This window comes from Lissotriton helveticus, chromosome 5_1 (genome assembly GCF_964261635.1).
Source record: "Lissotriton helveticus chromosome 5_1, aLisHel1.1, whole genome shotgun sequence".
Lineage (NCBI taxonomy): Eukaryota > Metazoa > Chordata > Amphibia > Caudata > Salamandridae > Lissotriton > Lissotriton helveticus.
Window position 1 is genome coordinate 2,003,970,273 of NC_136065.1, and position 12,346 is coordinate 2,003,982,618.

The 12,346-nt window shown below is 42.4% G+C and overlaps 2 protein-coding genes across 2 annotated transcripts in view; both read left to right on the top strand.

Moving 5' to 3' along the window:
* LOC144753943 (E3 ubiquitin-protein ligase TRIM39-like) overlaps positions 1-1,282 on the top strand; it is a 244,063-nt gene extending 242,781 nt beyond the window's left edge. Inside the window, exon 8 of the mRNA XM_078641470.1 lies at positions 229-1,282. The gene's annotated coding sequence lies outside the window, so the exon portion shown is untranslated. The remainder of the gene's footprint in view (positions 1-228) is intronic.
* Positions 1,283-7,924: 6,642 nt separating this feature from the next.
* Positions 7,925-12,346, top strand: part of LOC144756165 (E3 ubiquitin-protein ligase TRIM39-like) — a 115,038-nt gene continuing 110,616 nt past the window's right edge. Inside the window, exon 1 of the mRNA XM_078645745.1 lies at positions 7,925-8,364. Within this exon, the coding sequence (XP_078501871.1) occupies positions 7,951-8,364 (414 nt within the window). The 5' untranslated portion in view covers positions 7,925-7,950. The remainder of the gene's footprint in view (positions 8,365-12,346) is intronic.

Sequence of the window (12,346 nt, forward strand, 5' to 3'; positions counted from 1 at the left end):
CAAATTTTTTCTGTCTTCCCGAATGAAACTCCCAACGTTCAAGGTCTGATAAATGTCAGTACATTATGATAGAACCAAAAACCCCTTTATTCTGTTTGGAAATTGAGAGAGTTTATGCACCGTATTGTGTAAATATTGGAAAGTAAAACAAAATAAGATGTAAGCTCTCTTTCTTCAAATGCTTTGAAAACCTAACCTCAGTAAATATTGTTTTTCATATTTTTGCAGAAGAGAAAATGGCATCTATCAGAACTGAAGTGTATTGAAAGTTTCAGTTCACAAAATCTGGCATCTGTAAAAGAATCAGCCCGAGGAGAGAATATATGTTGAAGACTACAGTTCTTTGTTTTGTTTAAGAAGTGATTGCAATTTTAATAATTGATTAAAGAAATCAATTCTGAGCAATGAGGTGCACTTCAGAGTCTACATCAAATTTTGGTTGCTTTAATTCTCATGCATACGTATATCACTCTGTGGTTATGGTAATGTCTGCTTTCCCTTGAAAAAGACTTTTTGATTTACTAATAACTTTGATGAATCTGTAGAAAATTAGAGTGTATAACTATTACCAAGTGGACGCAACTGGGGGGAGTAATGGTAAAAGAGAGGTTAAAAGCATATTTTTCTATTCCACGTACAGTTGGAACTTTTGCTGTCTACTACACCAAAAACATCTGAATGAAATTAATTCAAACTTTTTCGGGGGATTTTTTTTTTATTCTTTTTTCTTAGCGGAAAAGAGCAGGCATAATAATCATGGTACATAAAAGAGTAACATTAAAAAAAAAAAAACTATCTCACAATTCATTAGACAATAAATAGCATAAATTCATATTCTATTTTACATAATATATAACTAGCATTCTTTATAACAAAACATGAATTACCCAGAAAATAGATAAAAGAATACAAAGAAAATTGCTAAAAACTGACAATGATCTAATGGTTAAAAAAAACTTTGTAGAATAGAACACCTCGTATTTCATTACATAGAGCAGTGGTTCCCAAACTTTTTTGACCAGCGGCTCCCATGACCAATAGGCCAGTGGCCGCGGCTCCCCATTACATTACTTTTTTTTGGTAACTTCTAATAAAGGCTTGCTATACTGTATCTTTTTGACTCAAGAGTGGCCATTAGTAACGGATTGCTTTGGATGGCAGGCATTGGCAAAGCTAACAGGTTTGGCTTTAATTTACTAATGGAGTGGTTCTTAACCTGTGGTCAGAGCTAGGGGTGCGTGAGGCCTACTCAAGGTGTCCATAAATGCTTTACAAAGTTAAATATTATTAAAATAGAATCAATAGAAAATTAACAACGTACATATAAATAAAAATGCTAAATTGTAAACTTTTTCTATATTTGCTTTTGAATTAAATAAAATATTTGAATATTTGAGTATCTGTTTGGTGTTTTTGTATTTTTTCACAAAAATTGCTTAGGCCGGCTGACCCTGGCTTCCAATAACGACTCAGTGGGTGGTCCTCAGCTTCCAATAATGATTCACTGGGAGTCCACACATGTCAAAAGCTTAAAAAACACTGTGCTAATGCATGCAAATACAGCATGTGCAGCATGCAAACAAATGATGGTATAAATGTTGTTTGACTTTGTTAGCACATTTAAGCAAGGCCTATTTACTTTTCCAATGCTTGTTTGCTTCTGGTATATATTTTTTCTTAGCTCTGTCCTCAGTGTCCCCAGTTATTGCTCCTTTTTTCGGAATGGAAAAAAAAAAGGTTACGCCTGCATTACCGAGACTAGAGAAACCTTATATAAACTTGATGGATCCATTTTGGATGGTTTGGACTAAGTACACGAGGAGTCAACAAACATATCTCCCCATTTATAAGAGACTGTGAAGTACTCAAAAACTCCAGTGTCAAGTTATATAAATGACAACCCTGTGCAAGTTAGTTTATATTTCAAAACATCAGATTGAAATACATAATTGCATAATTGACATATCTTATGAACCTTGGGGACATGACTTAAACATGTATGAAAAGGTTTCACACATAAAAGGTATTCTGCCGGTTATTCTTTAGTTAGGCATACACATCAATATTAATTTATTTCCGTGATAATTGTTTCCTTTGGGCTCAATGGACAGCTGAAAAGCACTGCTACAGTCTGCTTATTTTTCATTTAAAAAGTATTTTAGTCAGAGTTAAGTTGCAGTTTGCTTAAACAAGTATGCATTGATTGTAGAGTGCAGTCACAAGTAAAACTTCCTTCATTGCGCTGAAGGTCTCACAAAGATAATCCTATTTCAAACAAGTTGTTACTTGACCCTACTGGAATACAAAGTGCTGCATGTTAACAGAAGGCTCTTTATCAATGTCAAACAGTGCATACTGCAGTACAGTCTTCCCTGCCCCTACAGCCAAGCAATACGTCAGCTGAGACTTACATGACAAGTGGATTAAGTCATGTTTCACAATGTTGTCTTGTTTTTATAGCAAGAGGCTCACTGGTGCGCCAGCACTATAATATATATTAGAACATTGGAATGTTAATGTTGGGAGCTCCATTGTAGACAATGGAGTGCTCCATGCTTCTACAGTCCGGTAAAGGCCCGCAGAGCAATACTCCAATGTTTTACAAAGGCCTCTCGGAGCTCGAGGGGATTGAAATCCCCTCGAGCTCCGAGAGGCCTTCGTTTTATTTGTTAGACCATTCTGTCCTCTAGTGGCAGAATGTCCTAATAGCCTTATAGCCCTTCGTAGCAGGGCTATACCGGCTATTAAAATACCAGTCCCTTGTTAAAGTCCCTCGCCTTCGGCTCGGGATTTTAACGTTCGGAGCAGGCCTTTAATAGACGGTATTGCCCGCTAAGGCAGGCTATAAGGCTATAATAAAATTATATGACGCACTGCCTAACTCGCACAGATATTTTATGTTGAAAACACCTTTGAGTGACTTCAAACACCTAAAAACAAACTTATTTGATGCTGTTATAAATACAGGTGGGTAATGTACTTTGTTCTGGATGGGCAGAACTGCTTTCCGAGAGCCCCCAGGACAAATAAATGATGTTCATGATTAGGTATGAAATATTCTCACGTTGCAACAAATGCACCACATAGTGGACGCCAGACTCAGCATACCCGGCCTGCACCCAAAAGGCCAGAATAATTCATAAGGGACTCGGTTCAGTAATTGCGGCCCCGGCGCCCCTGGCTGGTTTTGGTGGCACACCGGGGAGCTGCGGCGCACAGTTGGGAACTACTGACATTGAGCATAGCCTACTTTGCTCGTTCTCATTTGCATATGTGACCAGAAAATAGCCTTCCCAAGTCACCCTAAATCTACTATGCGCCCCCTACCCTTTTTGAGTAAGCCTCTTCAAATTGGTAGGTCCGGTCCAACTTAGGAAACCACTGGCCCATTGTAGGTACCTTCGGTGATCTCCAGTTTTGCATCACCAGGGATCTGGCTACCACTATTGCTATGAAAACAAACTATTGCCTATGTTTTGGTAGCTGGCTACCTGTGCAAGAAAAGCCAAATAAGGCCAGCGACGTTGAGGGTAGGATCACCAAAGACATACAACAGCTAATACATTTAAACACCTCCTCCCAAAAGTGTTACAGTCTATGACATGTTAAAAATATATGTATCCAGTCTCCTGCCCCAGCCAAATTGCATCTAAAACATTAATTCGGGATTGAGGGAAACCATTTATGTAACCTAAGGGGAGTATAATAGACAAACCATCTATAAAGAAAAGGCATTCTTTTGAAGTTGGCCGCCCTCAGTGCTTTACTCCCAAACTGGCACACTCGCTGCCATTCCTGAATGTTAAATCTACAAATATTTACCTGGGCAATTTTAGGAAGCATTGCCTCAATGATTCTCTTATTCGGACCCTGGCGCAGTAGCCGATACCAATTTCCAACACCACTCAGATTCAACTCAAAGGATGCTTTTAGGAATATTCTTTCATGCTCATTAGTTATTGCATAATTATTTATACGAAAGCATGTTATTTGCCTAAAGCTTAACCACAGATCTTGACTTTGAGGTTCGAATTGCAATACAAATGATTCCCATGCTATCAAATTGGTACCGTTATAGAAATCACCTAGCTTACGAAAGCCTAGATTATTCTATGACTGCATTCCCTTTCACGAAAGCTGAAGACCCCATAACTCACAGTCTTGAAGAGAGGTGTATGCGTGGCATGTTGGAACATTGTAATTTTTATCGAACCGCTGTGTACGATTTGCAATTATATTCACAACCTTAAATCTTGTTTTCTTAGGTAATTTTGTAGTGTTCAAAAATGCTGGTAGCTTAATTGCGCTTTCTGTTAGCATAAGACTTGACAAAAAAATATCAATTTTCGAGGAAGGGGCTGCTAGCTGAGTTAGTATACTAACGCAGCTTGATAATAAGTGGAAAAGTGAGGTAGTGCAAGCCCCCCCTGCTCTACATCTAATTGTAAAATGGATAATTTGACCAGGGGGACGCCCATAAAAACTCACGGATAATGTTATTCACTTCATTAAAGTATGAGATTGGTATTTTTAAAGGAACATTTAGAAACAGAAATACCAGCAAAGGAAGTATAGACATTTGTACTAGGGAATCTCGGCCTACTATAGTCAGAGGTAAAAGTGACCATCCTTCTAAAAGGTTTTTTTTATTTTAGTAAGTGTATTTACGTACTTTAGTTGAAACAATTGAGAAAAATCAGGTGTAACATATAAGCCCAAATATCTAATGGTGCGTAATGGCAGAAATTTTAGCCCTTCGGAAGGTCATCCTCTGCCCAGTTAAACAAAAGGAGCTCTGTTTTTGACTGAATCAACTTGTACCCCTCCAGTGCTGTAAATGCCGGGTTTTCCCCTAGCTCGGGCTGGATGTTTGCCTTATCTGGATTCAGATGATATGATATGATAAAAATGATTTTTAGAGCGCACGTGGATGGCCATAGGTTTTGCATAATAGGTTCTGGGCTTGGAGGGTATTGACCAAGCCAAAGGGGAAGGCTTGGTCAATATTTATTCTGGTCCTGAAGAAAGCCGGGTTACTACTACCTAGACGACTGAAACATGTCGACCCTTGTTTACATTGCTATAGGATGGGCCTCCATCGGTTGAACCAAGTGCAGCTATGTTCCCTCGAATGAGAGGTGGACTGCACAGAGTTCATGCGAACATTCCCAAATGACGATGCTCCGCTAGAGTGGTGGGCTGATGGGATTCTCTTTAAGTCAGTAAGACTGTGTTTGTATTGCTCCACGACTTTGTACCTTCATTTCTCTTGTCCTACTTTGTGTTGACCGGTAGCCCTTTGTAGTGTTATTGAAGATAAAGGAGATCCATGAGAGAATGAGAACTTAACACTTGTTGTGGACTTTTGGCGCTAAACTCTGTCTGCCTGCACTAGTCTCAATAATCGAGTCCGCGTGACTCATCCTGCAGCTGAGCATCTGCCAAGAACCCTGGTAGACTGCCAGCCCTTCACAAACTGCAGCAATCTCCCTTGGAGTAGAGGTACTACTCCCCTTCAATCCGCAGGCTCAGAAGAAGCGGAGTCGGGTTCACCGTGTTGCAGCTTACTGGCCCACTAGAGGCAGCAGCTATCCAGGAAGAGGCACCTGTACTCCAGAAGTGAGAGGACACCAGGATCGACCGGAACCTCACAGCTCCAATACATGGTATACCAGACCCCTTTCAACAAACGAAACTCATTTGAGTCCAGTCCAGATTCCCACTGCATCGAAACTGAGTAGCCATCGTGGGACGTTAGTACAGCTGAGACTCACTTCCAGAGTGGCCCAACTATCCTGATTTCTGAACCTTCAACCGGCGAGACCTACAACTGCGAGGGTCTTTGACACACCGAGCCCAGACGACCTATCTACTCTGAACCTGGGTGGCCCAGCCTGGGTTATAAAGAATCAACTATGCTTTCTTGCTCCCAGAACCCTTATGACCTGAGCCCCCTGTTGGGAGTTCCTGGACTTGTCCTCAAGTCCCCCTCTGCTGCCTGTTTCTAGCTGGCCCTCCGTTTTGTCCAGGGACGTAGCACTCAAAGCTACCAACCCGACCAGCACCACTGCACCTGGATGCCTCAGGCCAGATAAGGAGTGACTGCAGGTGGTACTTTGGACCTTGGCGCCCTACAACCTTTAGTCCTGAAGGAGACCCCCGGAAACCAACCGTAAATAACTGTATGCAACATATGCTTTTTTCCCCATTAGAAAGCGTTGCTGCGTAAAGATGCATATAAGTGACTATTTTACTTACCTATTAAAATTGATTTTTACAAAAGTACTTGATAAAATTCTTGGTATCAAAATTTATATAAAAATATTTATTTTTCCTAAATTGGTCTCAAATTTATTTTTGTGTGTTTCTCATTGATTGCCTCTGCGAGAACAACAAATGCTTAGCACTACTCTTTAAGAAGCCTAAACTGCTTGCCCACACTACTACAAAAGAGAGCATTTAGTGTTATCATTTTGGCCTCAGTAAACCAATAAGGTTTGGCTGTACTTAGTTTTAGTGCACAGTATAGAGAGCAAGCTTCCCACAGTCCGGAAAATTAGGTGCGCTATTTTGAAGTGCCTTATACCCAAAGTAATACAAAGTGGTCTTATCTATGACCTTCTTAGGGAGTGGCCAAGTAACATGGCCACAGGACGTGAGCCTATCCTTCTCCTGGTCCGTCAGCCCATAAATCCTATCAAATCCTGGCAGAAGTAGTTGCAATGTATAGAACATAGAGGTATTACCTACTACCAATCCCTTGCATCAAGTGCATCGTATGGCAAACAAATTGCGACGGCTGTGGCACCCTGAACTTGGAGGTGCGTGAGGTTGTCACCAGTGGTTGTCACATACGTCACGGTGCACTACTCATGCCCATGTGGTGCAGTGATTTAAGTAAACAATTTCCAATAATGTTTCATATTTTTTTTCTCAATTTCATTAGTTGGCCAATGCATCAACTAAATTATTCATAATAATAACGAACTGAAAACGGTTCTTCTTGACTCATTTCTTGTGTCTAATATATTGGGCATACAATATACTTTGATCATAACATTCTGCTTCTCGTGAATTCAACGTGAAGTGTACAATGTGTGTTTCCAGTGCATTTCGGGAATCCCTTCGCCAGGGGGAACTCCGGTCATCACTTGACCCGAAGTATCAGGTTAATGAGTTTGTTCCAGCCGCAATTCAACCTTCGCGCTGCCGATTAAACCAAGAAAGGATTGTGTGACTCCGTATGTTTCGCTGTGCACTGTGGCCGCGAGTCCGGACAGTTTTAAAAGATCTCCAGCCACAATCCACACGTCCGTGTTGCCGATTAAACCAATAAAGGATTGGGTGACTCCACGTGTTCCGCAATATGCTGTGACCGCGTATTCTGACTGTTTTGACAGATATAGCCACCCCCTGAGAGTTTGTGAGGCCCCTGAAAGGCTGGCCCTGCACCGCAGGAGCGGTAAGGTCCAGGCTTACACACCTGCAGGCACCTCCAGTACAGATCCTAATGATCCTGGCCCGGGTAAACTACTGGCGCTCCCAGCTCAGATGCAGACACTCAGAGGTCATATATTGATACTCCCAGCTCTCCTGCGGACACGCCTTGCTCTGGTGCACACAGTCACAGAGTCACTTCCAGGTTAGATAAAGTTGAAGACGCTTCGGATCTGCCGAACACGATCGCAGCTCACCCACAGACACTCCTTGCTCTGCTGCACATATGCTCAGGTTAGAGGCAGACGCTTCAGCTCTGCTGCATGAGACCACAGCTTATCCACAGACAGTCCCTTCTCTGCTGCAGGCACTCTCAGGGCAGTTCTGTGCGGGTGCAGCAGCCAGTGAAGGTGGGAGGGGCGTAAGGAGAGAGAGACAGACATTCCCACTTCACAAACTGAGAGAAACAAAACTTAACTTCACCACTTCCTCCCGGGTCGGGCAGTAAGGAACATGGCTGCAGCAAACCAGCTCCGGAGCCTGAAGGAGGAGGCCACCTGCTCCATCTGTCTGGAATATTTCACAGACCCCGTGTCTTTGGAGTGTGGACACACCTTCTGTCTGTCCTGTATCACTAGGTGCCGGGAGGGGCTGCAGACAGACTTCCCCTGTCCTCAGTGCAGGGAAATATCTCAAAGTAAAACCCTCCGCCCCAATAGGCAGATGTCGAACATGGTGGAAATTACCAAACAGCTTCAGATACCGAGTCCGACCCCCGAGGAGGGGAATCTGTGCCGAGAACACGAAGAGAAACTGAAACTGTTCTGTGAAGACGACCAGGAGCCTATCTGTATGGTCTGCAGCGTGTCACGTGATCACAAGCCTCACACGGTGCTCCCCATCCGAGAAGCTGCCCAGGAGCACAAGGTATGTGTGCTACAAAACTGGGTGGAACTAGGCTACACGGTACTCCATTCGAGAGGCTGCCCAGGAGCGCACAATGTGTATACAATAGGTCTGGGGAAGGTGTAGACCAGACTCCCCTTCAGTGGAGCTGGAACAGTTTTCAGAGCGGGGGGAGGGGGCATTACGGGGAGCTCCTAACAATGTTACATCACTAAAGTCATGGGAAGTTTGAAAAATCCATGTGGCAAATAAAAAAACAAGCATTGGCATAGCCAATAGGTGTCGCCTTGGGGACCTTATAAGTGTTTAGCCATGCAACAGTTAATGTTGTTGCACCAAGGATATTGTGCTGGATAACTAAACAATTATAAGGTCCCAAAGGCGAGACCTATTGGATATGCCAATGCTTGTTCAATATTATGTACAAGACAAAGCTGCTGCTTAATTTATCTTGTGCAACTAACAACCATTGACAAAGCCAATAGTCTTGTAGGTATGATTTTACTTGTATCATATATCTGGATGCAATGACAGAAACAGCAAAATACAGTTCGGGCGGCACACTATGCTAAGCACAGATTTTTTAGCGCAGGTCTTTCTGAGCCACGCCCTTAACTACATTGGCCACGCCCCTTTGATAGACCCCCCAGTTTTTTCATCCCACTTAAAGCCCTGGTTTGAGCAGAGGAAGAACGCAGCAAGATCTTTGGAGTGGGACGGGGAGTGGGACTTCAAGATCCCGGGAGGGCTGGGGTTGAAAAAACAGACCCTGAGGTGGGGGATTGGCTGTTGCAAGTTTAGGGACTGTGGTGGGAGGAGGAATTTATTGAAGGGCTAGGTGGGGAGTAGGAGTCAGCTAATTTTTTTTCTGCGTGAGAGAGATTGAGTTCGAGCCTGAGACAGCTGTAGCAGGTCCTTATGAGTGGGGGAGGAGGAGAAGGAGGAAGAGCCTGGGAGGGCTGGTGTTTTAAACAAGCACGGCGTAAACGCAGAGTTTCAAAGCACACAACATGTTTAATCTTTGTTCGACATTTTTTCCCTGTTTGGTGGGACAGTGTGCAAATTATTTTTATGGCATATTATCTGCTGGGCATGTAACAATGCTGTCCAAGAAGAGTATTTAATGAGAAAGGCCCAGAGACCAAAACATGAGCATTTCTAGAAGGTCTAAGATAGGCAATGTGGAAATAATAAAAACAACAAGATAAAGGCACGCAAGCAGCGTGCGCGTTATTGTTCGTTCCCATGGTAATACTTCATGGGGCGGAAATTTGCTCATGTTAATTCAGCCGGAGTTACTTCAGGCACACAACATTCGCTAACAAAGTTTGAAACATATGGTATTACATGGGAGGAGTGGGTCGAGCTATGTGGGTACACCGGTCGGGGGCAGGCGCTGTGCTTCTGAAGTGATGTTAATGGATGGTGTATTATGGTGTAAAGAAACAAAATGTATGGATAAAGCAACAAATGCTGCCGTGGAGTGGGGACTGGCTTATATTAATTCAGCCAGAGTGACTTGGGGCGAACAACATTCGTTACTAAGTGGGAAAATCTAATGCATTCCAGGGGAGGAGAGGAGGTAGGTTCATGGGTATACCGGTTGCGTGGCAGGAACTGTGAGTCACAGCAATTTAAAAAAAGAGCTGACGAGAACGGCAGGGGGCCAAAGGAGGAGGTAATGCAAGCAGGGGTTACGAGAAGGGCGGGGGGGGGAGTGATGAAAGTGACGAAAACAGAGGGGAAGAAGGGAGGGGGAGTGCGAGCAAACCAGCATGAGTCACAGCAATCTGCATTGGAGAGACGGAGCGCGGCGCGCGAACTTGTGCGTGTAATCGCAAGCTGGTGGCCAAGCCTGTGCTAGCAGCACTTTTAAAACCTGCTTACAAAATGTCTCGTAGAGCAGCGCTTGCGCAGACTCAGCGAGACCTAACGAGTGCAGCAAATGAACCTCACCCATTAATTAGGGGCCTGGTGAGGTAGCTGCTGGTGCACTTAGAAGCACATTGTGGGTAATATCTTACAAAAGCATGTTGTGGTATTGCACTGTTGTTACTAGACAGCTAATTTTCCATTGAAATAGTCATTACATTTGCACAAACATGCAGTGTTACTGATAAAACTATATGGCGCACAAATGATAATTTGCGGAAATCGCGTTTCAGTGAATTTTTATTATTTCCTCATCACCAAGTAAAGTGTTTTGATTTGATCCTATTACAATCTGTTTCCATCACTTCAGAATTTAAAGAATGTGCTTGATTCGTGATTTAAGAACTGCTGATGTACTTTGAAATATTTGTACAGTTAATTTATATGTGTTAATATTGTCTTATGTGTTAGAAAAGCAATTGACCCTTCTTCAGACTTTCCTTTCACACCCCCTTGAACCACGGCAAGCTCATCAGACAGCTGATTTTACAAAAGCCTCTCACTTTGTAGGCAGAAGAAAAAATGTAAACACCAATCTCCAAAGAACAGGGAGTGGGGTGGGGTCGGGCTTCCCATTCGAGATGCTGCAGAGGAGTAGAGGTATGTGTACAGCTTCCAAGTTTTCCAGGTCCATGCGTGACTTGTCACTAGTCCTTGACCCAGGAAACTTGGCAGTTATGTACAATTTGTGGTGGAAGGGGGGGACGGGGGTGGTTCGGGGGTAGGAGAAGATTCAGAATGAATCTCTTCCCAAAGTGTTCAGATGTAGAAACACAAGGCAACGTGTGTGTGTGTGTGTGTGTGTATGTATATATATATTTAGGCCGAAACGTTATGTCGAGGTGGGCTCTCCAAACTATTGAATAAAATACTGCTCACCTGCACTTGGGTCTTCCTCTCTTCTTCTGCGCCGATGGAATCCGTGACTGGGCTCTGGTGAGAGAATGCTGAGATCGTAGTCATATATATATATATTCACTGAAAAAACCATAGGTTATAGACCATATATAGTTAGGAATTTGCATTTACAAAACCTTGAAAATTCACTGAAAAAACCATAGGTTAGAGACCATATATAGTTAGCTGGACATTTTATTGACATAAAACCAATGAAATTCCATATATAGTTAGTTGCACTAACTATATATCGCGCACCCGCAATCCACTGCTGATGATGTCACATATTACATCATTCATGACATGGTCAGTGACATCACTGATGACATCACTGATGACATCTCAAATGACATCACTGATGACATCTCAAATGACATCACTGATGACATCATCTAGTGTGTGTGTTTTTGTAAAGTTTAAATATGTTTTACATATTGAAGAATGAGTGGATGTATGGAAGACTGAGTGTGTGTGTGGCTGGCTGGGAGGTGTGTGACTCTGTGCATATCAATGTGTACTTGTATCAGTGATTGTATAAGAGAGTAAGTATGTGTTAGTATATGTGTGAAAAAGTATGGTGTTCTGTGTTTAACTGTATAGATGAGGAAATCGAAGTGTGATTGATTCTTCACAGGACTGACTAGGTGTATGAGTGCATATGATAGTGTTGTAATAATGAGTGACTGTATGTATGAGTGATTGTATGGGTGAATGAGTGAATGTGTGTGTAGACGTAGGAATCAGTGAGTGCGTATGTAGTAACTGGTATTGGTGTGTCATGATGTCATCAGTGATGTCATTTGAGATGTCATCAGTGATGTCATCAGTGATGTCATTTGAGATGTCATCAGTGATGTCATCAGTGACCATGTCATGAATGATGTAATATGTGACATCATCAGCAGTGGATTGCGGGTGCGCGATATATAGTTAGTGCAACTAACTATATATGGAATTTCATTGGTTTTATGTCAATAAAATGTCCAGCTAACTATATATGGTCTCTAACCTATGGTTTTTTCAGTGAATTTTCAAGGTTTTGTAAATGCAAATTCCTAACTATATATGGTCTATAACCTATGGTTTTTTCAGTGAATTTCATTGGTTTTTTAAAAGCTAATATCTATAGCTGTAAAATATATTCTTTATTACGTGACGTATCACGTAGCCACGT